The sequence below is a fragment of the Myiozetetes cayanensis genome, unplaced genomic scaffold (genome assembly GCF_022539395.1).
Source record: "Myiozetetes cayanensis isolate MyiCay16 unplaced genomic scaffold, myiCay2020 scf26, whole genome shotgun sequence".
NCBI lineage: Eukaryota > Metazoa > Chordata > Aves > Passeriformes > Tyrannidae > Myiozetetes > Myiozetetes cayanensis.
In genome coordinates, this window is record NW_026087477.1 from 5,212,539 (window position 1) to 5,238,556 (window position 26,018).

The window sequence follows — 26,018 nt, forward strand, 5'->3', positions numbered from 1 at the left end:
GAAGGAAAATGGCCCTGAAGTTCCTGGTCCTTCCTCTGAAGCTGAGGGCTGTGTGCTGGCTGCTTCAGTGTCAGAGACACAAACAGGGCGCCAAGAAACACTTGTAGGGAATTACGGACCGTGGAAGTCGCTGTTACTTCCCAGAGCTGCTTTGGGGCAGAATTCCCCTAAAATCCCACCCTCCTCCACCTGGCCCCGAGGTGCTGGGAGGAATCCGTGAGTGACACAACCCATTCCTTCGCAGGACCAGGCCGTGAACTTGGCCAGCATGGACGTGGAGGCCCCGCTGTCCATGACCCTGAACCTGTCGGACCTGGCGCACAAGGAGCACATCCTGGAGCTCCTGCCGGCCGTGGAGCCCCTGGAGAACCGCGTGCGGTACCTCATCTCCCAGGGCAACGAGGGGGGCTATTTCCGCATCCACCAGAAGGAAGGGCTCAGTTTCCTCCACCTGGGCCGCAAGAAAATCCTGCCCGGCACGTACGTGCTGGAGATCGTGAGCGTGCCCCTGTACCGCAGGCGGGAACTGCAGAAACTCGAGGCCAAGAACCACCTCAACTACTTGGCGGGGGAGCTGGGCCAGGCACTGAGGATGAAGCTCCAGCTCCAGCTCTACTAAAAAAAAACAAAACAAAACACCACCACCACCACCCCCACCACGAGATCCACCCGACAGTACAGTCCTTCTTCTCCTTCAACAACGGGCTCCTCCCCTCCTGCCACCGCCTGCACGGGACAACCCACGGGGAATGGCCCTCTGGGATCCAGCCCCTGCCTGGGCCCACCAGGGACGCTCTGCTCCGTGAGCCAAACCCGGGCCACGCCGCACCGAGGGCTCCCGGGAGCTCTGCCCAGGGGTCCCGACCCCGACCAAGGGTCCAACCTCGGCAGCGGGGACTCCCTCCCCCTGCTCAGCTCTCTCCTGGCTCCTGTAAACCAAGACACTGTCTCCAGGCTGGCAGGGTGGTGCCATGGGGCACCTCCATGGTCCTATCCCATCCCAGCCCAGGGAATGTGCAGGGAGGGGCTGGGGGCAGCTTGGGAAGGAGCTCTGGCAGGGTGTGGTGTCAGTGCATTTCCCAGCAGCTCCTGTTCCTCCTTTGTACCTTGTCATGATGGTGCTGCAGAAACCATCCCATCCCTACCCTGGCTGTGTTTTGTCTCTCTCTGTCTTCTCCATGTTCTCTGACCCTTTTGGGGCTCCTCTGGTGCTTTTGGGGCTCCTGTGGTCCCTTTAGGGCTCCTCTAGTCCTTTTAGGCTTCTCTGGTACTTTGGGGCTCCTCTGGTGCTTCTGAGGCTCCTCTGGTGCTTTGGGGCTCCTCTGGTGCTTTTGGGGCTCCTCTGTCAAGCAGCAAAGGTCACCTCTGAGCAAAAGGACCACAGGTCATGGGACCACAGGACCCCTCAGGTCTTCCCACCACGACAGGCTGAACAAATCTGGAACTGGAAGGGTTTTTCCAGAGCTCCAGCGAGTCCAGGGGTTGAAGGTTGTCCTTTCTGAGGAGGAGCTCCGGGGTGGGGAAAAGGCAGATAAATTGAAATGCCTCGTTGGACGTGGCTGGACAAAGTCAGCTGGTGGGAAACCCCCCGTGGAGAGCCCCTGGATGCTTCCAGAGGGGTGAGGGGCTCAGGGGGATGCACCTCCCACGCTGCAGGGGCACATTTCCTGGCCACCAGCTTGAAAATCCTGGGAAAAGCAAGGTGGGGAATGGGGTGGGAGGCAGGGACAGCCACTTCCTAAAGAGCCCTGGGCTTGGAGCCGCTCTGTCCATGCGGGAGCTCCTCTGGGAAGGGGGCTCAGTCCCTCCCCTCTGGTTGTCCCCTCCACCTTGGGCAGGCCGAGGTGACACCAGAGATGGACAGTCTGTGGTCCCTGAAGGTGAAACGCACTCCAGAGCGCGTGGAAAACGGGAATTCCACCCCACAACCAATCCCTTTCCCCCAGAGCTGCTCCCCTGGCGCTGCCTGAAGCTCTTCCCACATTCCCCAACCCCCACCTGCATCTCTTGGCAAGTCCCCCCGAGGGACAAAGGTGCTAATTCACACGGAACTACCTTTTATCCCAGCCCTGAGGTGCTCCCAGCTGCGGGAATCTGGGCCGGGATCACCGGCATGAGTGCACTGTCCCCACCACCCCCAATATTTATGGAGAGCCACCAAAGTCCTGCTCGCTGGGCCTCGGGAGGAGTGCAGATTCCTGGAGCTTTGTTGTTGTTTTGTGGGGTTTTTTTTTTGGGGGGGAGGGGAAGGGAAAGGGGGGTGGATTTTTCCCGGTCCCCGAGGGGTGGGGGAAGTGTGTGTGTTTACTGTATTGGGGCTGAAGTCAAACTTGAAAACTCTTTTTGCAGCTCCAGACTCTGGATTTTACAAGGGTCCCAGAGCTTTGTGACAGGATGGGTGGCCTGATGTTTGGGATTGCTTTTCTGGTTTGGTTTGGGGTTTTTTTATTATTTTTTTTATTATTATTATTTTGGTTTGGTTCGTTTAATTTTTTGTTTGTTTGTTTTTTTCCAACAAGGTGCGCTTTTTTTACCAAAAAAAAAAAAAAACAAAAAAAGAAAAACCCCCCAAAAATATTAATAATTATAAATTAGCAGAGCTGGGTTTGTGTGTGTGTGTGTTGAGCCTTAAAAAGAAAAAAACTCAAATGGAAAAAGCTCAAGGTTTCCTTCCTTCCTCTCTGGTGCAGTGTTTTGGTTTGTTTTTTTTGTTTTAATTAATTTTGTACTGACATTTCTTCCTGGTTGGTTGTTTTTGGTTGGTTTTTTTGGTTTTTTTTGAGGGGGAGGGGTGAAAAGTGTTGAAACCCAAAACCTTGTGCCCCTTGTCCCGCACAGAGAGGTGGCTCTTTGTGGAATTCCTTTTTTTTTTTTTTGTATCAGAAGCAACAGCAACAATAAAATTATTTTGGGTTAGGTGGGTCTGTGTTTCTTCCTCGGCTGGGCATGGATTTGGGGTGGGAAGGGTGGGAGGTCACTGGGGGCAACTGGAGAGGGTGGGAGGACCCATCCAAGCTCCAACGTGGAGCTTCTGTGGACACACAGGTGGGATTGTCCAGCCTGGAGGAGAGAAAGCTCCAAGGAGACCTTGGAGCACCTTCCAGGGCCTAAAGGGGCTCCAGGAGAGCTGGAGAGGGACTGGGGACAAGGAATGGGGGGACAGGACACAGGGAATGGCTTCAAAGTGAAATTTAGGTGGGATATTGGGAAGGAATTCCTGGCTGGGAAGGTGGGGAAGGGACTGGGATGGATTTCCCAGAGAAGCTGTGGCTGCTCCATCCCTGGAAGCGTCCAAGGCCAGGTTGGAGCACCCTGGGACAGTGGAAGGTGTCCCCCATGGATGGGCTTTAAGGTCCCTCCCACCCCAAAGCTGTGATTCCCTGATTCCCTCTCCCAGCCGAGCGCAGGGATCGTGTCGTGTGTCGGGTCGGGCTCCAGCTGGTTGAGTTGGGCTCCAACCCTCCTTCCAGGCTGCTATTCCCGCTTTTAGGAAGCTCTTCCCGCCTTCCCGTTGCAGAGAAGGAGCTTTGTGCCACAAGAGGGCAGGCGGGACTGCGGCATCGGCCACTGGGAGGGATCCCGGAGCCTTACTGGGAGCACTGGGAGCAGCACTGGGAGTGGGCTCGCTCCCCTGGCACGGGAAAACAGAGTCCCGTGGGCTCAGGCGCCCCTCCAAGAGCTCCCTGGGCGCCGTGGGGGAGGACAGGTTTGTGTCGGACCCCCCCAGGATTTGGGGTCTCCCCTGGGACATGGGAGATCCCCCCAGGATTTGGGATTTCCCCTGGCAGATGGGGCAGCCCCCCAGGATTTGGGTTTCCCCTGGGACATGGGGCAGCCCCCCAGGATTTGGGATCTCCCTCAGATCATGGGGCAGCCCCCCAGGATTTGGGATTTCCCCTGGGACATGGGGCAGCCCCCAGGATTTGGGATCTCCCCCCCGAGGACTTGATGGACACCACAGAGCAGAGCTGGAGCTGGCTGGGGTTAGCACAGTGCAGCTTTATTTCCATGGAGGGGGACGAGGTTCTCTCTCTCCCCCGTGGGCTCCAATCCCTTCCTACAAACCCTCCCTGCTGGCCCACGGCCACCAGCCCGCCACGCCTTTGGCCAGCTGAGCACCCCTGCTCCCCAGGCGTGGGGAGAACAGCCTTGATCCCCCCTCTGCTATTCCCACAGCCCCTCGGATTCCCAAAAGCAGGACGGCCAGGGAAGGGCCAGCCACCCCCGGCGACCCCCTGGGCGTGTGGAGCCCACGCGGGTCCCGCAGGAGCAGGGAGTGGCCGGAGCGGGGCCACCGTGGGGGGAGGCTGCTAGCCCGGGGCTGGCTGAGAGGCATCTCCCAGGGGTTTTGTGGGATCTCTGATCCCTCCCGGGATCCCAGCGGGGCCACCCAGGCAGGGTCGCTGCGAAAGCAGAGAGAGGCTGCAGGGCTGGAGGCCAAAAAAACAGGGGCTGCACGCGGTGTGGGGGGAGGGAAAGGGGGTCTCTCCACCTCGCCCTGCCCTTTTTTTTTGGGGGGGGAGGGAGGTTCTTGGGGACTGCCACACAGAGAGGAACAAAGCCAGCACTTGGGTCTGGTGCCTGGAAACCCCCTGACAGACACAGCTCAGCTACGGGGACACGCACACACACTGGACCACGGTCAGCACTCCCCGCGGGACACGGACGGGGCGGGGGCGGCGTGGGAGGGGGGCAGGAGGAGCCGGGGAAGGGGGTCCAAGCTCTGCCGTGGCACCGGGCAGAGCCCCGCGGGCCGTGGCCGAGGGCAGGTCCCGCCATGCCCTGTCCCGTCCCCTCCTGCCCCGCGGGCAGGGTGGGCAGCGGGCACCACCCCGACCCCCATCCTCCCCCGGAGTCCCGCGGGCTGCGAAGAGAACCGAAAAGTGCTTAGAAAAGAGAGAAACCCCTAGAAAACTGCCTCCCACACACACACACACATTTCCTCCCCGGCCAAGAGCCCGAGCTCCCCGCCCCGGTGCCCGGAGCATCCCCGGGGCAGCAGCGCCCAGGGAGGGGGGCCCGGGGCCGGGGCCGGCCGGGGTGGGGGGCACGGGGGGCGCCCCGGCCCTGCCCTCTACACCAGGGCATAGTCAAACTGGCCCCTCTCCAAGCCCTCCTTGTGGTCGGTCCAGGAGGAGGCGGGCATGCGGCTGTAGGGGTCCAGCAGGATGCGGAAGCAGCGAACCATCAGCATCACCAAGAAGACCAGGAGGAAGATGACGAAGGCAAAGACAGTTTTCTGCTCGGCATCCATGCCCGCGGCGCCGGCCGGGTGCTCCACCAGGGACGGGGAGAGCAGTTCATAATCCATCGTCGATGCATCATTCATGGCAGAGGCGGGAGGGGCGCGGGGGATGGGGAAGGTGGGGGGTGGGATTTCGGCTGGGACGGGACGGGGGCAGCCAAACTTCAGCGTCCTGCAGTGCCCACGCACCCCGGGCACGGCTCACTCCATGGCCACCGGCTCGGGGGGCACTCCTGCCAGAGCCAAGAGCTCCTGGAGGGGAAAGAGAGGTGGTGAGGGAGCAGCAATGGGACACGGGAGAAGGAATTGGCTACAGGGAAAGGAATTGGCTACATGGAAAGGAATTGGCTGCAGGGAAAGGAATTGGATAGAGGGGAAAGGAATTGGCTACAGGGAAAGGAATTGGCTACAGGGAAAGGAATTGGCTACTGGGGGAAGGAATTGGCCACTGGGGAAGGAATTGGCTACTGGGAAAGGAATTGGCTACAGGGAAAGGAATTGGACACAGGGAAGGGAATTGGACACAGGGGAAGGAATTGGACACAGGGAAGGGAATTGGACACAGGGGAAGGCAGAGCTGGTGAGGGAGAAGGAGCTGGACAAGGGAAAGCAGAGGTGGTGAAGGAGGAGGAAAGCAGAGCTGGCGAGGGAGCTGGAACACTGGGAAAGCAGAGGTGGTGAGGGAGGAGGAATCAGACACGAGGAAAGCTGAGATGGTGAGGGAGCAGGAAATGGCCCCAGGACACAGCAAGAGGCACAGGGAAGGGCAGGGAAGCTCACAAGAGGATTTCTGGTTTTTTTAGCAAGCTCAAGAAGCCACCCATGAGGGGCACAAGGGCTGGGGGGGGCACTGATGCAGAACTTGCCTCTCCAGTCACAAATCCCCAGAAATCCTCTGGAGAGGGCCCAGTCCAGCCACAGGGAATTCCCCCTCCCTCAGCCAGAGGGGGCTGCTCAGGCTCTGCCCATCCTGGCCCCCGAGTTCTCCCGAGGTGGACACGGGCTCGGAATGTGCTCCCTCCCGCTGAGGGACACGTGTCCAGCTGTTCTCCCTCGGGTTTGGCAGCAGCAGGGGCTGGTTGTGGGTGGAGAAGGAGGGCACCCACCTCACTGCAGCTCTGTGGGGACACCAGCATCGCTACTGCAGCAGGAGCAGGAGGAGGCCCTGTCCGAGCAGCCACGTCACTGAGGAGAGGACTCCAGGGTCCAGCTTTCCTGGGCTGGGGAGGCAGAGCAGAGGCACAGAGGGGGGTTAAAGGGCTGGGGAGGTCACTGGGAGCCACAGCACGAGGCACCCCTGGAGTTCACAGCTCTGGAGGGAGTTAACACAGGAGAACATCCACAACAACCTCCCTGGGAGAACATCCACAACAACCTTTCCAGGAGAACATCCACGGCAACCTTTCCAGGAGAACATCCACACCAACCTCCCTGGGAGAACATCCATGGCAACCTTCCCAGGAGAACATCCAACCAACTTCCTTAGGAGAACATCCACATCAACCTCCTTTGGAGAACATCCAACCAACCTCCCTGGGAGAACATCCACAACATCCTTTGGAGAACATCCACCCCAACCTTTCCAGGAGAACATCCACGCCATCATCTCTGAGAGAACATCCAACCAACCTCCTTAGGAGAACATCCAACCAACCTCCCTGGGAGAACATCCACAACATCCTTTGGAGAACATCCACCCCAACCTTTCCAGACCACCCAACCCACCCTCCCCCCTTGTAGCCCCCTGGAGCCTGAGTGCTCCCAGAGCTGTGGAAACTCCAGAAAAAAAAAATCAAAACCCCCTCTAGGAGATGGCAGGACCCATCCAGAGCATCCACTGCTGCTCCCCAGCACTGCCAAGGCCACCCCTGACCTTGTGCCACATCCACTGGGCTTTCAAATCCCTCCAGGGATGGGCACTCCAGCACTGCCCTGGGCTGGACAACCCTTTCCATGAAGGAATTCTTCCTGATATCCCACCTAAACCTCCCCTGGTGCTTCCCACGGACACCTCTGGGTGGAAAAAAATCCCAGAGCTGCAACAAATCGTTTGGGGTAATAAAGACCAATAAAGCACTTGGAGCTGGAGGTGCCCAGCTGGCTCCCATCCCAAACCCAGGGAGGAACAGGCACATCCAGGACTAAATAGAACATTTTCTGCTCCACAGCATCCCTGGTTTTATAGCCCGGAACATTCAGGATAAAGGATTTCCCTCTCGCTGAGGGAAAAATCAGGAGGCACTGGACCAGATTTCCCGGGGAAGCTGTGGCTGCCCCATCCCTGGAAGTGTCCTAGGCCAGGCTGGAGCACCCTGGGACAGTGGAAGGTGTCCCTGCCCGTGGGAATGGGACGATCTTTAAGTTTCCTCCCGACCCCAAACATCTTTTGGTGCCGCGATCCGAATTTCCCCGGGGGGGGATTTCGAGCAGAGCCCCCCAGCCCTCTCTGCTCAGGCAGTGGGCTGAAGGCAGCTGTTATTTCAGGAAGGTTTGATGGAGTTTTATTAAGATTCACGTTCCCTTAGTAACTGGGGAGGAGAACACGAGCAGAGGGAATGGCTTTGATGGGGGGGGGGATGGTGGAAACGCTCCCGGATTCCACGGGGCCGTGCCGAGCTTTTCCCGGCTCTGCAACCCCAATCCCACGTTCCTTTGGGGAGCAGCAGAGAGCTCATGAGGTGTTTATTCCAAACTGGAATCCAGCTGGAGGGGAGGGCTCTCCATGCCCACCCAGCACACCCCCAGACTGGGCACCTCTCGGGTGGGCAGGGGGGGAAGGGTCTGGGCTGGCACTCAGGTATTCCTGATTATCCCATCCCTCACATCCTGCTGGGGTTTTTTTCCCCAGGAGGCAGCACCTGGAGCTGAGCTGGGGGGGTGGGAAAGCACAGGAGGGAAGGCAGCTTTTGGTGTTGAAAGGTGGTGATGGGAAAACAAAAAATGGGGGTGGGAAAGGTGGTTTTAATGTAAATGGGGAGATTCAGGGGGAGATGTCAGGAAGGAATTCCTCCCTAGGAGGGTGGGAAGGGCTGGATGGAATTCCCAGAGAAGCTGTGGCTGCCCCAGCCCTGGAAGTGTCCAAGGCCAGGTTGGAGAAGAGAAGGTTTCAAGGAGACCTCAGAGCCCCTAAAGGGGTTCCAGGAGAGCTGGAGAGGGACCTGGGACAAGGGATGGAGGGACAGGACACAGGGAATGGCTTCAAAGTGAAATTTAGGTGGGATATTGGGAAGGAATTGCTCCCTGGGAGGGTGGGGAGGGGCTGGGATGGATTTCCCAGAGCAGCTGTGGCTGCCCCATCCCTGGAAGTGTCCCAGGCCAGGTTGGAGCACCCTGGGAGAGTGGAAGGTGTCCCTGCCCATGGCAGGGGGTGGCACTGGATGGGCTTTAATGTCCTTTCCAACCCAAACCATTATCCCACCTTTCTTATCAGCCCCTTGAAGGTCTCCCTGGAGATCCTCCTCCTCTATTCCCAATTTTTAGGGCCTGAGTTCCTGGGAGATGGGAAAAGGCTTTGCTGGCAGGTGCAGCTCCCTCCCCCCTCCCCTTCACCTCCAGATCACAGGGTCTGTCTGTCCAGGGTCTGTCTGTCTGTCCAGGCAGGTCTGTCTGTCCAGGCAGGTCTGTCTGTCCCAGGTAGGGTGGAGGCCTCTCTGTGCCTCCCTGGCTCCCCTGGTGCTCCCACAGGAGCTCCCCCCAGATTCCTTGCAGGAATTCCTTGCCTTTTTCAGTCAACGTTGCTGCTGGATCCAGCCCAGGAATCCTGCTGGGATCGAGGCTGGATCTTGGGCTGAGCTCAAGCAGGGGCTCTGCCAGGGGAGGGGAGAGCTCAGCAAACCCCTGGAGCTGGGGCTGTGTCCTCAGGGGGTTCTGCCCCACACATCGTGTGGCTCCAGGAGATGTCCTGATGTGGGTCTGGATGCCCCAAGGAGCTCCTGAGCCCCAGCAGGATCCCTCAGGTGCCGTGGAGGGGGCAGATATCCCCAAAACCTGCCCCAAACATCTCCCTCTTCCAGCACCTTCCACCACAGGGGCTCCAGGTCTGACCCCCCCCCCAAAGCCCCACGTGGGAGCTGGGCTGGTTTTCCTGCTAAACCTGTGGATAACAGGAAGGCCACCTCCTCCTCCAGCAGCTCTCCAAAGCCATGGAGACACCCTGGAGGGGCTCTCCCAGCCTGGCAGCTCCAACAGTTTGGGAAGATGGGCCATGGACACGCCTTGGATCAGCCCCCCCATCCTCCCTGAGGGCCAGGGGTGTCCCATCCACGTTTTGGGAAGAGGAAGGGACAACCCTTCAGCCCGAGGGGGGTGTTCAGCCCTGTCCTAGCTAAGCAGGGATGTTTTTTTTCCCCCAAAAATCCCTGGGATTCCTGCTCCTCCTGGGGAATCCCAGCCAGGTGCAGGACCCTTCCCACCCCCTGCTCACCCACGGAAAACCCCCCCCGCTCCCAAACCACCCTCCAGACCCCCGGGAAAGGCCGTTCCCACCCCAAATCCCGTCCTCCTGCCCTCTCCACCCACGCTGGATATTCTGGACCCTGAGCCCGACACGGGTGGGGGGTTCCCTGGCACCCCCACTCCCCCCACGCACCCCCTTCGCAGTGCCGGCTCTGCTCCCCACGGGAGCATTCCCGAGGGGCTGGGGCGTGGATAGTACCTGGAATGCCGGCTCCATCCCTTGCCATGCCGGGGGGAAGGAGCGGCCGCCTCTCCCCGGGAGCGCTCAGGGAAGGAGCCGCTCCCGACTCCCGCCGGAGCGGGTTCCTATGGCGATGCGGAATCGATTAGAATAAAAAAGGTGGAGCGCAGCAACTGGAGCCGGGAGAAGTTTCGTGAGCCGCTGCCTGGGAAAAGCAGACCGTGGGAGAGCTCAGCGCCGGGGGCTGAGCCTGCCCGCCCCCACCTGCGGCTCCTCGGGCCTTTTATCCCAAAAAAACATCCCCTTCCAATCCCCAGGGATGCATCTCTGCCCCTCCGGGATCCTCCTGTGTGTGTCTGTCCAGACCCACAGCCTGGGATGCTCCCGAATCCTCGGGATGCTCCCGAATCCCTGGGACGCTCCCGAATCCCTGGGAAGCTCCCGAATCCCTGGGACGCTCCCGAATCCCTGGGATGCTCCCGAATCCCTGTGGCACTCGGGGAAAAACGATTGTGCACCAGGGACCCCAAAATCCTACTGCAACCCCCCCCCAAAAAAAAAACCCGGGTAGCTTCCCACCCTTCAGGTTCCCTTTTGGGATGCAAAGAGCTGCCCCAGGGAGAGATGCCCGGGATCCCAGAGAGCTCTTCCAGAGGATCCTGGAGCCAAAGCAGGAAGCCAGCATTCCCAACGGGATCCCGGAGGATGAGCTCTGGCTGCCCCTGCCTCTCCCTCCCCACCCCTGGGAGCCGCGGGAGAACTCCGGGGATGCTTTTCCCACTCGGTGGGAGCCTGGAGAGGTGGAATTCCCAGGAAAAATTGACGCCAGGAGATTGGTGACCACGCCCAGGATGGATCATCCTCCCCACACACACAGGGTCTTATCCACACCCTGCTTCCAGGGAAAATTCCAAGGGAAAAGATGCAACAGCAACAGGGTCCAGGGGGAGGCGAGGGAGTGAAAAAATGACAATAAATGAAAAATGATAATAAAAATCCTTGGTGATGCCACCAAACCCCCCCATCCTGGGCACTGCCAGGCCCTCTCTGCTCCTCCCAGAGCCCCAGCAGGAAGGATTTGGCCCTTCCCAGCCACTCCAAGAACGTTTCCAGGAGCAGGAGGGTGGTTTGTCCCCTGAGCCATCCCTGCTTTGTCCACCCTCTGGAAGAGGGGACAGGAGGGGACCCCCAAGGGGAGAGGGGCAGGACAGCAAATCCCCCCCAAAAAACCTCTGCAAGGGGCTGCAGGGACATTTTGGGCACAGTTTGATGGACCCAAAATCTCAGGGCACCCCCCCCAGGGACCTCCAGGGTGACCCCCACACCGTGTGCCCACCCCAGACATCCTTCCTGACTCAGCAGCTCTCGGCAGGGAGGGAAGAGGAGAAGTTAATTTATTCCTGCGGGTGACTTTGAAGTAATTAATTGATCCTGTCAGAGGCAAAGGGATAATTCCAGGGCCGTGTAATCCCAGCAGGAAGATACTTCTTGTCCCCTGACAAGGCAGCTTTGATAGAGCCGTTTCACCGGCGCTGCCTGGAGTCGGGAAGGGGACATTCCAGTTAATGATTCCCGCTAATTAGAGCGGAGCAGACGCGCTCCCCTCCCCGCCCCGGGGTGTTCCAGCCCCGTTCCCTGTGGGAACACGCCCCAGGGGAGCTGGTGGGGACAAAACCGGGCTGGAATGAGAAGGTTCCTGAAGGTGATGCCTTTAGGAAGGAACCAAACACCTCTCAAGAGCCGTGGAATGGTTTGGGTTGGAAGGGATCAAAAAAGATCATGGAATTCCAGCCCTGCCCTGGGAGGGTGGGAAGGGGATGGGATGGATTTCCCAGAGAAGCTGTGGCTGCCCCAGCCCTGCAAAGAACCTGAAAAAGAAACAAAGTGATGATTTCCTCTCCCTTGGCCCACGTTTGTCCAGGGCAAGAAAACATCAGAACGTGGAGAAACAAGAGTGGAACAGCAAGAAACCCCTCCCAAATCCCTGTTTCTCCAGGAGAGGGGGTTGATCCTGATCTTTAGCCCAGCAGAGGAAATCCCAGAGGGGTTTCACGGCCCAAACAGGGCTGGATGGGAAGGCAAACCAGGAAAAAAGGGAAAGGAAGCGGAGCTGTTGAACGGCTGCCCGGGCAGGGGGAGGAGCAGCGAGTGATGCTGTCATTAATTGCTGTATCACAACGCTGGGACAGGAGGGGGCCTCATTAAAGTGCCTGAGATGAGCCTGTGGCTTGGCAAAGCCCGGCTTTGACCTTGCAACATCGATCACATTCCTCAGATGTGGATTTAGGGACTTCATCCAGCCGGCCTGGCTGAGCCCTGGGGAGAGCAGAGGAGCTGCTGGGGCACCTCCTGCAAGGGCTGCTGAGGCCAAGGGATGTTTCTGCCCGAGCAGGAGCTGCTGGAAAAGCCAGGAAACTTGGCTTGAAGCTCAGCCTTTGGGGACAGTTGCAGGTCTGTGTCCCAGGGCTCTGCTCTGCAGCCAGGCTGGGACAGCTGGGGGGGTTCACCTGGAGGAGAAGAAAAGGTTTCAAGAAGACCTGAGAGCCCCTAAAGGGGCTCCAGGAGAGCTGGAGAGGGATCTGGGACAAGGGATGGAGGGACAGGACACAGGGAATGGCTTCAAAGTGAAATTTAGGTGGGATACTGGGAAGGAATTCCTGGCTGGGAGGGTGGGGAGGGGCTGGGATGGAATTCCCAGAGAAGCTGTGGCTGCTCCATCCCTGGAAGTGTCCAAGGCCAGGTTGGAGCAACCTGGGCTAGTGGGAGGTGTCCTTGCCCGTGGCAGGGGTGACACTGTTTATTTCCAGAGCCTGTTTGTTTGGGAGTGGAAGGAGGAAAAGGGCAGATGGGAGGGCTCAGGCCTTGCAGCTCAGTGGAACTTCAAACTGGGAATAAGCCAATTGTTCCATCATTCCTCGTGCCTGAGGCTCTGAGCACATGGCATAACTCAGCTCCAGAGCTCCCAGGGGACTTGTGGGAATACAGAAATGTATTTTCCTCTCCTCAGCTCGCTGAGTTTGCAATCCCAGCTCCGAGGATGGGGCAGCAACTCGCTGAGACTTCAGGGCTGGAGCGTGGGATGGGAGGAGGCTCCGAGGCTTGGGAGGCTTTGCAGCTTTTTTTGGGGGGCAGTTTAAGGAATGTTCCCCTCACAGCAGTGGCTCTGAGCCCCGGGGAGAGGGAAGTTGTGGTTTAATTAGGCTTGGTGCCACCTCAGCAGAGCTGCCAGCTCTGGAGTCACTGATCCCAAAGGGGCAGGGATCAGAACCTGGGATGGTGTCACCTCCAGAGAGGTGACAGATGAGCATGGAAACACCCCCTAAGGGATAACAGATGGATCTTCTGGGGGCAAAAGTGGCTGATTCCACCCTTTGCTGGCTGAGAACAGCGGGTGAATCCTCACCAGGAGCTGTCCTGCCTTCGACCTCCCCATCCCCGGGCTGTGGGGAAACCACTCCAGCAATTCCTTGGCTGGCAAAAAAAGCGAAAAAAGGGCTCCCAGAGAACATCTGCTCCGGGAAGTGAGTGCCCTTCGTCATCACCTCATTAGCGAGTTCCCCCAGGAGAAGCAGCGACCTTTGCAGATGCTCAGCTTTTGTTTGTCGGGCCCTGAGAGGGGGAGGTCACCCAGCCCCGGGCTGTGGGAATGCCAAACCTCCCCTGATCCAACCCGGGGTCTGGGGGAATCTTTCCCACGTATTTTGGGAAGTGTCTCATCTCTTGGTCCTTGGGTTTGTGGCTGGATAATTAACGGGGTTATAAACACGGGGAGTGACTTTTTACACAGGCAGGTATTGATAGGACACAGGGGGGATGGTTCTGAATTAAAGGAGGGGAGATTTAGGTGGGATGTTGGGAAGGAATTCTTGGCTGGGAGGGTGGGGAGGGACTGGGATGGAATTCCCAGAGAAGCTGTGGCTGCCCCATCCCTGGGAGTGTCCAAGGCCAGGTTGGAGCACCCTGGGCTAGTGGGAGGTGCCCCTGGAACCGAACAGGTTTTAAAGTCCCTTCCACTCCAAACCACCCTGGAATTCTGGGCTTCTCCCCTCCAACACTCCACCCTCTGCCTGAACAGGGACATCAGTGAGGAGCCAGCACCGACTGGGACAGGGCCAATCCCACCCTCCTGCCACCCCCCCAGTGCTCTCCCAGCCCAGGTTGCCCTGGCACTGGGATGTGCCTTCCCTGCACTGCCCTTATCCACTGTTTTTATCCCTCTCCCACTGCTCTTCCCTGCCTGGCAGCCCCCAGGGAAGCAGTTCCAGGGCTGGGATCCTGATCCAGCTCATGGTGCCTCCCTGAGCCTCCCTGAGCAGAGCTGGGTGTGGGATCTCCGCCACCTCCCTCGCCACATCGAGTGGGTTGGTTCCCCCCCACCCCCCTCCCTCATCCTCCCTTCCCACCTCAAATCACTGATTCATTTTCTCAGCCTTTAATTGCATCATAACCCAGTTTTGGGCTGGGGAATCTATTCCAGGAGCAGGAATGGGAAGGGGCTGGAGGGGCTGGCACAGGCCCAGAGGTGCAGGGAGGGAGGGCTGGTGCCAGCAGGGAGAGGTGTCCCTGCCCACAGCAGGGCACAGGACAAGCCTTCAGGTCCCTTCCAGCCCAAATTTAGGATTTCAAGCCCCACTTTAGGATTCTGAGGCTCCAGAGAGACACAGCCACACCTCTTCCCAGGAATTCCTGCGGGAGCAGTGGGAGAAGAATCAGGGTGTTTGGACTCTGGGGGAAGAGCTGGCGAAGGCAGATGGTGCCTTCTTGTGCTTCAGATCACACAGAAATCACCAGCAAGGCAGAACCTGGCAGGTCTAGGTGGGTCCTGGCAGGTTCAGGAGGGTCCTGGCAGGTTCAGGATGCTCCTGGCAGGCCCAGGTGCCCTGGCTTTGCTGGGTGTCCAAGCTCACCCGAGCTGCCCTGGGGATGGAGGTGCCAGTTTGGGAGTGAGGGGCCCGTGGTAACAGCTTGGTTAAGCTGGCTCTGAGAGCTGCCAAATTTCAATCAGCAGGACTGGAAATGAGTGTCCCCCTTGGAAAAGCAGCGCTGGAAGGCTGGGATCTTCAGCTGGGGTGGCCAAGGGCGGTGTGGAGGCAGCAGGGGTGGCTGCAGGGCGCTGATTATTATTCATTCACCCGCCCCTCTTTGTGCAGAACTGCAAATATTTGTGTCTGAACTGAAGCAACAACAACGGCTACGGGAACAGCAGCTCCACCAGCCACTCCAGACCCCACGGAGAGCAGCTCCAGCAGCTTCTGAGGTTTCTAAAATAAGCTGGGAACAGAGCAGCCCCACGTGTGAGAGGCAAGGGGAGACGGTGGCAGGCAGGCTGACAGGGCTCCTCAGCAGAATCGCTGGGGAGGGGAAGAAAATCCCAATTAATGTCATTTCCCGGGAGCTCAGCGACGGGAGGAACCTGTGCTGGGGCTGGGGGTGAGGGTGGAGGGAACAGGATGAGCTGTCAGGCAGGGAGAGGGATGTGCAGAGATGTTCCTGCTGGAGCTGCTGGCAGCAACATTCCTGCAGCCTGGCAGGGGGGAGGCTCTGGCACTGCCCAGGCACTGCCAGGGCTGGGAAAAAAACACGTGGAAAGGGCGGTTTGAGAGGGATCACTGAGCTGGTGGGAGGCTTGGACAGCACAGGGATCACCGAGGAGCACGAGCCATGGAAAAGGTTGGAGCAGCAGGATTGGGAAAGGAGCAGGACAGGGGAAAAGGAACCACCGGGTTTAGGCACAGCTTTGTGGGTGGCTCTCCAGGCAGGCTGTGAGGAAGAGCCCTGTCAGGATCTGCTGAAAATCTTGGAAGAGCGATGGGAGGCTCTCATGGAATCCTAAAATGGGATGGGTTGGGTTGGGATGGGAGGGACCTTAAAGCTCATCCAGTGCCACACCCAGTGACACCTTCCACTGTCCCAGGGTGCTCCAACCCGGCCTTGGACACTTCCAGGGATGGGGCAGCCACAGCTTCTCTGGGAATTCCATCCCAGCCCCTCCCCACCCTCCCAGCCAGGAATTCCTTCCCAATATCCCACCCAGAGCTCCTCAGTGTCGGATCAAACCCCAGGGTTCGGGTGATGAACCCACCCCAGTGGGTGATCGTGACCAGGAGTGACTCATCCCGGACATTTCAGGGTGAGTCCATCGGAGCAAGACCTCGGCACATCCCTCCCATTCCCTCCAGGAATGCTGGGAAGCGGCCACCGTGTCCTGGAGTCAAACAATCCTGGAATGCCTCAGGCTGGAAAAGACCTTCACGAGTCCAACCAAAATCGCCCCGAATAAACCATTTCCACACCCACGTGGCTTTTAAAGCCCTCCCGGGATGGAGATTCCACCACTGCCAGGGCTGGACAATCCCTTTCCATGGAGAAATTTCCCTAACATCCCACCTAAACCTCCCCTTGTCCTCTCCCTGATTTCCTGGGATCAAAACCTTCCCTCCAGGGAGTCAGAGATGCAAATATATACAAATATATGCAAATCCAGACGCAGTCCCTTATCCAAACACCCAAATCCAGCCTCAAACCCCCCGCGTGCGTGTTCCAAAGACCCCCAAAAACCTCACCCACCCACACCCCCTCAGCCACACCCACCACACGCAGGGAGAGAGCTTGGAAGAGGGAACACACCCAGGCGTTCTCTCCTCTGTTTATTTGCCTTTAATTTGCCTTTTTCCCGGGGTTTTTATTTACCACTAAAACGAGATGGGGCACGGGCCAAGCCCTCCGAGCAAACCCGGGGAGAAACCTCCAAGAAATCTGCCTAAAAAAACCACTCGGGAGTGTTTTGTGCTCTGTGCAAAACCCCGCACGGAAATGCTGAGTAATCCTGACAGGCTGCTAAGTAACCATTATTTTTAATTACCAATTAAATGCCACGGTAATTTCTCGCATTCAGCCGCTAATGTAACTACAAACAATGCAAAGCAAATCGAGTCTTTAGCATTTAATTACCGGGCTCTGCCATGAATTATTGAACAAGTGGGCAAATAAACTGCTCCAAAGGAACCCACTTTGCTGCAATTAAAGGGATTGGGAATTAGTTCTTTTGTCCGGGTGGCCATGGGTGCTGCCACAGCCCAGGGATGAGGGAGCTGAATTCCCTAAAAACAACCTGCCTGTAAACACTCACGAGTTGGGGTGTCCAGCTCAGCCTGCCCAGTTCCCCTCCTGTCGTGGAATCAGGGAATGGGTTGGGTTGGGAGGGATCTTAAAGCTCATCCAGGTCCAGCTCCTGCCATGGGACACTTCCCACTAGCCCAGGATGCTCCAACCTGGCCTTGGACGCTTCCAGGGATGGAGCAGCCACAGCTTCTCTGGGAATTCCATCCCAGCCCCTTCCCACCCTCCCAGCCAGGAATTCCTTCCCAATATCCCATCTAAATTTCACTTTGAAGCCATTCCCTGTGTCCTGTCCCTCCATCCTTTGTCCCCAGTCCCTCTCCAGCTCTCCTGGAGCTCCTTTAAGGCCCTGGAAGGGGCTCTGAGGTCTCCCTGGAGCCTTCCCTTCTCCAGATGAACCCCCCCCAGCTCTCTCCAGTCTCTCCATGGCATCTTGGAGCATCTCCATGGTTTCCTCTGGATTCGCTCCGGCAGCTCCACATCCTTCTGATGTTGGATGTCAGAGCTGCAGGTGGGGTGTCACCTGAGGTGGGGTGTCACCTGAGCAGGGCAGAGGGGCAGAATCCCCTCCTTTACCTGCTACTCCCACCCTGCAGCACCAACAAACACCCCCCAAGCCACCCCTGACCCGCTCCAGGAAGAACATCCCGGACTCAGGGAAGGATCTCCCCAAATCCACCTGAAACGAGTCCAGGGAAGCTGAGAACAACTTGCTCTGTTAGAAGGCAGCTGAAGGGGATTCTCCCAGCCCTCCCTCGTTGCCAATCTCGCATCTCACTCGTCTCCAACCCAAATCTCATTAGCTCCAAATTAAACCCCGCTCTTCCCCTCCGCTCCCGGCGGCCGCACGGAACAATTGATCACTTTATAACGGCTTTGTGCCTTGGAAAGACTTCACTCCCTTCCCCTGCTAATCAAATTCAGCTCCTTCTGTCAGCAATCCTGGCCCTTTCTTAACTCTCTCAAGTCCTGCTGCTTCCTCCAGCGGGCTGGGAGGGATTTTTGGGAGCTCGTAAAGCTCGGGAGGACAAACCCCGTGTAGGGAACCCGGATCAATTCTGCCTGGGATTCCCGCTCCCACCCCACTTCTCCATCCCTTCCAGCTTCAGGGAGTGTTTCCCAGCTCTGGTGGGATGTTTGGACAACACAACACAAGAAGGTGGTAAAAGTTGACAGGGGAGATTCCCATCCCACCCAATCCTGCCCCGTTCCAGCAGCACCCAGGAAGGATGGTTGGGTTGTGCTTTGGGTGGGAGGGAGCCAAGCAGGGCTGAACTTCACCCCCTTGAGCAGGAGAGACAATTCCTCCTGAGGGCAGGCCGAGGGGATGAGCTGGAGCCTGGCACTGTGTGGTTTGGGGGCTGAAATGGGATCATTTCCTGACAAGGCTCCCGCTCGGATGAGCCCAGCGGTGCTGCTGGACCGCAGCTCCAGTTGGAGAGGGAAAGAGATAAAACTCATTTAAATGATCATTAAATTATGATGATCAGCCTCAGATTGCTGCAGTGCCCCCTCCAGGGGTACTCTCAGCCCAGGTTTCCATTCCAGCGAAATCTCCTGGAGGATTTGAATTATTCAAGGCGTTTGGGTAGAACAGCTCGAGTTTTGCCCAGAGCTGCTCCAATTATCCACTGCAGCAGTGGCAGCCTGGGAGATTGTCCCCCTTTTGCTTCTCTGGATGTCCCATCAGCCAGGAGAAGGAGCTGCACAGGATGGTTTGTTGGGATATGAACATCCACAGCTCGGGATGTCACAGAGTGGTTTGGGTTGGAAGGCACCTTAAATGTCACCTAATTCCACCCTCCTGCCACGGGCAGGGACACCTCCCGCTATCCCAGGTTGCTCCAAGCCCTGTCCAAGCTGGGCTGGAGCTGTTCCAGGGATGTGGCAGCCACACACGTGGCTGGAGCCCCACCTGGAGATGGCCAAGCTCCGAATTGGTGTCACTGAGGAACATCCCAGGGGACAGGAGTAAACCTCCATCTCTGATAGTTAAACCCTCTGGAATTCAACCCTTCCACTCATCCAATATCCCAGGAAACAGGAGCAAACCCCCTGGCCCTGAAACTGGAATTCAGCCCCTCCACCCACCCAGTCCAGAGGCAAATGGAAGCAGGAGAAGGAGGAGAGAGAAGGCAAATCCCTGCTGGATTTGGTTCACCTCTTCCCACAGATCACCACCTTTGTCCCGGCCTTTCCCTCGGGAGTGTTTTAACCTGGATAAAACCTCTCCTGGTTTTTACAGCAGGGTGGGAGGGGGTGACACTGCAGGAGCAAACAGGAGCAAACCTGGGGAACTGCTCCTCCTCCTCCTCCTCCTCCTCCCTCTCCACATCCAAACCTCTCCCTCAGCCAGGATGAGCTGCTAAAAATGCAGATCGATTCCAGGGCCGGGTCTCCAGCTCCCAGGAATCGATGCCGTGCCCATGCTGATCACTCCAAGGGATGTTATCTCCCATCAGCACAGGCTGCAGGAAGCTGGGATGGGGGGGATCCCATTTCTGCTTCCCTTAGGGATCAAATCTCTGCCACAGCTGCCGGAATCTGAACCATTCCCAGAGCCCAAGCTACACATCAACCAACCAGCCACGCAGGGAAAGGAACTGGGAGCTACTGGTGGATCGACCCTGGGGTCACTGAGCTTCTGGAGGCTCCCCAGATCCAGGGGCTGCTCCAGGGATGTGCTGGGGGTGGACACAGGTGGGAGATGAACAGGGTTAGGGGAGCCAGGGATGGCACAGAGCCAGCAGGGCCCTGGATCCCAGCAGATCCCAGCAGATCCCAGGGTGTTCCCACCCCGGGTGGAGCTCCTCCAGAGCAGGACACCACGGCCAGGGATGAGTCTGGGCTGGAATGGGATCAGTGACACAGCCAGGACAGGAAGGAGCATCCCCAGAACTAGACCCCAAATTCCACCCACTGCTGGAACACTTCCCCTTCCCACACCCCCTGTGCCAGATCCAGACCCCAAACCCTGGAACAATTCCCCTTCCTAAATCATTTACCCTGTGCCTCAGACAGACAGACAGCCAGCCAGGACAGTCTGTCTGCAAACCCTGCTGGGATTTGGTGTCCCCTCCACCCCCCTCCTCTGGATGCTGCCAATCCCGGCTCCGTGCCCGGGATCAGGCTCTCCCAGGGCAGAGCTGCTCCTGCCTGCGTTCTCCCTGTGCCAGGACACTTTGTGCCACCTCCATGCCAAGCGCTTTCCATCACTGCCTGAGCTGCTTCCCCGCCGTGCTCCAGCCTCTCCCAGGCTCGTTCCTGGAAGCAGGTTGGGATGGATCCCACTGCTCCGGCCAGACTGCTCTTACTGGAAGAGAGAATCACAGCCCAGGCACACGTGGTGTCTGCCCTGGCACCTCCAGGGGAGGGCAAAGTTCCCCTGGGGACTGGGGACGAGGGTCTCTCCCTTGGGATGAGCTGAGCTCTGCTCTTGGAAGGGGGGGTGTGGGTGGTGCTGATCCCACGCAGCTCCCACGGGATTTACTCCGAGCCCACCAAGCAGAGTCAGGCTCTTGGGAAAGGTCTGCTGGTGCAGCTGCCAGCTCTGCCACCACCGTGCTCCTCCAGTGCCCTGGGCACACCCCGTGTGTGCTCCCGACCTGGCACGAGGAGGATCTCCAGGATGGAGATCCCACTGGGACCCTCCTCTGGCAGGCAGAGCACCCCTGACCCCTCATCCCCCTCCTGGGAACACATCCAGACCTGGAGCACATCCTGATCTCCACTGGAGAAGTGCCCAAAGCAGAAACCAGCGAGCAGGGAGCGCCCAGGGCCATGCCAGGTGTTTCCACATCCCTCAATTCCACGGGCAAGGTTGATGGGTGGGAAGGAGTTCTTGGGCCAAGTGGTGCATTCCCAGCATCCCTGAATCCCAATGCAGGGAGCCAGGAGGCTGCTCCAGGCACAGGGCAGGGATGAGGGAGGGACAGGAGTGTTATAAAACAGCAGACCTTGGAACAGGCACGGAATGTTGGAATATTGGCGGTCACCACTCACCCGTCCGGGGCCTTAATCCCCTCGTTAGCACGTGCCCCACGTAATTAAACCAAAATCCCAGCCCTGCAATGCAGGTCTGAGCCGGCAGGACAGCCTGGGAATTCGGGCACTTCCCCAGGAACGGGAGGCTCCGGGCTCAGCAGCGATTCCCACCCTTGGGCAGCTCCGCGGGGTTCATTTCCCACCTCAACCCCGCGAGTGTCGCCGACACCTCCCACGGCTCATCCATCCCACGGCTCATCCCACCCCTCCCCGAGCGGGGCCAGGAGCCCGAGGCCACCAGGAAAACTGGGACAAGGAGGATGGGATGGCAAAGCCACCCCTGTGGGGGTCACCCGTGTCTGCACCGGCACGGAATTCCAGGCTGGTTTGGGGTGGGAGGGACCTCAAAACCCACCCAGTGCCACCCCCTGCCGTGGGCAGGGACAGCTCCAACCCGGCCTGGGACACTCCCAGGGATGGGGCAGCCACAGCTGCTCTGCCCAACCTGTGCCAAACATATTTATGTACAATTTTAGGGGTATATATATATTAAAAAAAAATATATATATATACACCTATATGTATATATCAGCCTACATGCCCATATATCTCTATATATCTATATATACATATCTATCTATCTATCTATCTATATATATCTCTATATATCTATATATATACATATCTATCTATCTATATCTATATCTATCTATATATATATATCTCTACATATCTCTCTCTATATTTAGAGATAGAAAATTAGAAAGAAAAGGAAAAATAAAAATAAAAAAAAAAACAAGAAAAAATGAAAAATCAAAGAAAAATTAAAAATAAAAACGGAAGATAAAAGTTAAAAAGGAAAATTAAAAAAGGAAACTTAAAAGTTAAAAATAGGAGGAAAAATTTAAAGGGAAAGGTAAAAAGAAAAGGAAAAAATTAAAAATAAGAATTAAAGTTAAAAATGAAAATCAAAATTAAAAAATGAAAATCAAAGGAAAAATTAAAAGGAAAAATTAAAAATAAATGGAAAAATTAAAAATAAAAGGAAAAATCAAAAATAAAAGGACAAGTGAAGGAAGCAGGTCCCAAGGGGAGCTACAGAAGGAGGAAACAAGGCTGTTCAGGATGAAACCCCGTGTCCTTCGTGGTTCCCCAGGGAGATGTGGCTTCGCTCCCTGCGTCCCTTTGTCCTTCCCTGGGAAGCAGCAACATCTGCTGATGGGAAAGGACAAGGTGGGGAGGAAAAGGAGTTTCTGCTGGGACAAGGGAAGGGCCCAGCACAGCAAAAGGAGACGCTCCGAGGGCGATCCATGGAAAGTGAGGCCAAGGGCTCCCTGCAGACACTGCCATCAAACCCTGCCAGGATAGGGCAGGAAAGGCAAATAAAGGCTGGAAAGGATGTTCATCTCCATGGATACACCTGTGCTGGATCTTGGGAGCTTCCCAGGCTCCAAACCCAAATCCCAGCTCTATCCCAGCTCCCCACCCTGCCTTCCCACACACCAGAACCCTCCAGCCCGGGCTGGATCTGACAAGATCCTTGCTCTCAATTCCCGAGGCGTGCCGGGTGGTTTTCCAGAAAAACCCTTGGAGAAGGATCCAGCAGAAGTGTTATCCTGGGTGTCACTCACCAGGAGCAGCAGGAGGGGGTGGGTTCTGTCCCACCAGGGGCCTGTTTTCCTGGGAGGAAGGACTGGCTGGATGTCACCAAGATGGGAGTGGGCAAAAGCCACTCCAGGAACTGCTGGGAAGTGGCAGCCGGGGAAAGGAGAGAACAAGGCAGCTCCAGGAGCCACATCCAGGCTGGAAGTGCCCATGGACACAGCAGATGCCACTGCCCAGGCACAGGCAGATCCTGGGCCTGCCCAAGGAGCTGCTCTGTCCCAGCAGCTCAGCCTGGGGACAGCAGAGGGTCGGGGACCAAATCCTGCCCCTCAAAGGCTTGGGAGAACCCGACCAGGAGCAGAGCCGGGATCTGGGATTTCAGGGATGCTGATCCCTGGGGTGTGGCTGTTTCACACCCACATTATGGTCACCCTTTGAGTCACCACAGCCCTGCCCTGCAGGTGCCACCTCCCCCTGCCACAATCAGCCCCTCCAGCTCCTCTCCAGGCCCCCGTTCATTTTCCACCCTGGAGCAGCCCTCGCCCTTCCAGCACATCCCTCTTCCCCCATCCTTTAATCCTGACTCAACCAGCACAGCCCTGCACTCAGGGCTGCAGACAACCAGCCTAATGGCCATTAAGTTCCCCTCCAGAATATCAGATTCAGCTCCATCAATTTTCCTCCCCGGAGAGAACATTTACAGTGGAACCAGAGCCGCTCCGGGCGCCCGACAGCCCTGACGGCGCTTCCTTCCCAGGGAGCTGCTGTTCCCCAAAAAAAAACCACAACACAGCTCAGGATTTACTGACAGTTGGCAGTTCCAGAGAGTTCAGAGCCACGAGCCAGAAGATGTCACCAGCTCCTGTCACCCGTGGCGGGGAGGAGAGCTGATCAAAAAAACCCACGGCTGCCGCTCCAACCCTCCGGCTTTTTTCCGGCGCCCGCCCACGCCCTGCTGGTGCTCCAGCCCTGCCCTCCCTGGTCACTGGTGTGCAGCCCAGCCCGTCCCTGCTGGGCACTGGGAATGCTGCCCTGGTATTCTGCAGCAGGGCTGGGCTGCAGGGAAACGAGGAGCAGATTTGCCTGGCAGCGGGAGAGCCGGGAGGGCGGCGGGAGCTGCAACGCGGCCCGGCCGGTGCCACCTGCAACAGGTGGGTGGCACGTTGGGGACAGCAGTTCCTGCTGCCAGGCCGGGAGCAGGCTGGGAGCGTGGCTGTGGGGCCCCTGGAGCAGGCCGGAATCAGAGAATTATGGAATTGTTTAGGCTGGAAGAGGTGTCTGAGATCCAGTCCAGCCGCTCCCCCTGCACGGCCAAGGCCGTCGCTGACCATGTCCCCAAGTGCCACATCCACAAGGATTTTAAATCCCTCCAGGGATGGGGACTCCACCCCAGCCCTGGGCAGCTGTGCCAGTGCCTGACCAGCCTTTCCATGACAAAATGTTCCCTGATATCCATCCTCAAGCTCCCTGAGCCCATCTCCCCTTGTCCCACCGCTCCTTTCCGGGGGGCCCTGCAGGTTGGATGTTCCACCCGTGAATGTTTGTAGGGACCATTCCCGGTCTCTCCCTTCCTCTCCTGGGCACTGGAGCCGTGGGGAGCCATCCTGAACACATTCCCAACAGCTTACCAAGGTTTCTCAGGTAAAAAAACACCAAACCACAGAGATCTGGGCGTTTGCTGCCTGCCAGGAGCAGGCTGGGGCTGTGCCTCCAGAGCCACCAGGGCAGATCCTGCTTCCCACCCATCCCTTTGCCAGGACAACACATCCCCACCGCCTGTGCCACACACAGCCCTGCCCAGGCACTCCCGGAGCCACTCCCGGAGCAGGTTTATGCCACATAATAACAACAGCTGGGAGAAAGCAGGAACGGCAGGAATGGCAGGATTGGGAGTGAAGAGCAGGGAAGCCCCAAATCACCACCAAACCCCCACCCGGCGCTGCCGGAGCTTGAGCTCATGTTCGACACGAGGCTCTGCACCAAAAACTGCCTCCGGCAAGCCCGGACTTCCCGAATTCCCTCCGCCACGGCCAGGGCTCGCTGACGCTCCCAGGGAGCTCCCAGCTCTTCCCGAGGGGGCTGGGAGGGAAATGCCACCGGCTGCTGCGTGGGGCAGCTCCGTGGCTCATCCCGCTATCCCAGGGCTCCGTGGGATCCCTCCGGGCCCCAGGAGGGATGTTTCATCCCAAACTTTCCCTCCTTCCCCTTCCCCGGAGCCAGGGGTGGGCACCCCCAAAGGCCCCCTCAGCGCTCGGGGTCTTCCATCTCCCCAAGAGCTCCCAAATCAGCAGCTTTGCAGCAGCTGCAGAAATTCCTTGTTCTCTCCTTCGCCAAAATGCCCATCCCATACTTGTTGTTTGTTTGTGTATTTTTTTTTAATCTAACAGCGATATTTCGGTCAGAAATCCCTTTTTATTTTATATACACCCCTCCGTCCCTCCCCCGGCCCCGCACGGGGTTGGCTTTGGGGACCGGGGGGTTCCGGGCACCGGCAGCGATCCGTGTGTCCCCCGCACCCCCACGCCCCCGCACCCCGGGCGGCACCAAACTTTGCCGGGAGCCCCTCCCGGTGCCCCCAGCCCCTGCCGGTGCCCTCCCGGTGCCCTCCCGGTGCCCCCCGACTCACCTGCGCTCCGGGCAGTGGGCGGGGGCCGCGCCCGCCCCGCCGCTCCCCAAGCCCATCCGGACCGGCCCCGCTCCTGCTCCTGCTCCTGATCCTGATCCCGATCCTGATCCCGATCCCGATCCCGATCCCAACGCCGGTCCCTCCCCAGCGCAGCCTTTTCCCGGAGCCGCCGCCGGCGCTTGCGGGGCCGGGGTTTGAATTCCTCCAAGCGGCCCTGATTGGGCTGCGGGAGGTGGGGAGGAGTGGGGAGGGGGGTGGGAAGGGAAGGATGGGATTTTGTGGGGGGCGGAGTGTGGATAGGGGGTGGAGGGAGGGATGCAGGATGGGTAGGAGGTAGAGGGATGCAGGGGATGGAGGGATGCGGGGATGGAGGATGGAGGGATGCGGGGATGGAGGGATGCGGGGGTGTGGTACCGGGAGTGGGGGGTGGCAGGGGGATGCAGCGGCTCGAGGAGGAGGCAGGAGGGTGTGGGAAGCGTGCGGGGATGGATGCGGGGAGGTGGGAGCGTCGGGATGCGGGGAGGGAAGGGAGGGTGGCAGGGGTGGGGGAGGGATGGGATAACGTGGGGATGCGGGAAGAGGTGGAGGATGGAGTGGCGGGGTGTGGCACAGGGGTGGGGGACGGTGGGGAATTTAGGGATGCAGGGAATGTGATACTCTCCGGGAATTTTAGGGGTGCAGGGGATGAGGTACCCTAAGGGAATTTTAGGGATGCAGGGGATGGGGTGGCACAGGGGGGTCGTGGGGCTGCAGGGGGGGAGGTGTTGGGTGCAGGGAAGGGTGGTGGTGAGGGGGAACTGCAG

The 26,018-nt window shown here is 58.2% G+C and overlaps 2 protein-coding genes across 4 annotated transcripts in view; one reads left to right on the forward strand and one right to left on the reverse strand.

Moving 5' to 3' along the window:
* LOC126643067 (fibrillin-2-like) overlaps positions 1 to 717 on the forward strand; it is a 79,185-nt gene extending 78,468 nt beyond the window's left edge. The window contains 1 exon segment of the mRNA XM_050321202.1: positions 228 to 717. Coding sequence (XP_050177159.1) covers positions 228 to 619 — 392 coding nt within the window. The 3' untranslated portion in view covers positions 620 to 717.
* Positions 718 to 4,516: 3,799 nt separating this feature from the next.
* On the reverse strand, positions 4,517 to 25,454 carry CTXN1 (cortexin 1). 3 transcript variants are annotated; one of them, XR_007629667.1, is made up of 4 exons: positions 25,216 to 25,454; positions 9,900 to 10,086; positions 6,352 to 6,465; positions 5,342 to 5,497 (listed from the first exon to the last, which is right to left on the reverse strand). XR_007629667.1 is itself a non-coding variant. In XM_050321224.1 (3 exons), the coding sequence occupies exon 3, from the start codon at positions 5,327 to 5,329 to the stop codon at positions 5,075 to 5,077; it is 255 nt and encodes an 84-aa protein (XP_050177181.1). In that variant the 5' UTR covers positions 5,330 to 5,497; positions 6,352 to 6,465; positions 25,216 to 25,416; the 3' UTR covers positions 4,517 to 5,074. The 3 variants fall into 3 exon arrangements, 1 of the variants encoding a protein (XP_050177181.1); XR_007629668.1 differs by lacking the exon at positions 25,216 to 25,454 and adding an exon at positions 10,461 to 11,075; XM_050321224.1 differs by lacking the exon at positions 9,900 to 10,086 and having other exon boundaries at positions 4,517 to 5,497; positions 25,216 to 25,416.
* Positions 25,455 to 26,018: the final 564 nt, after the last annotated feature.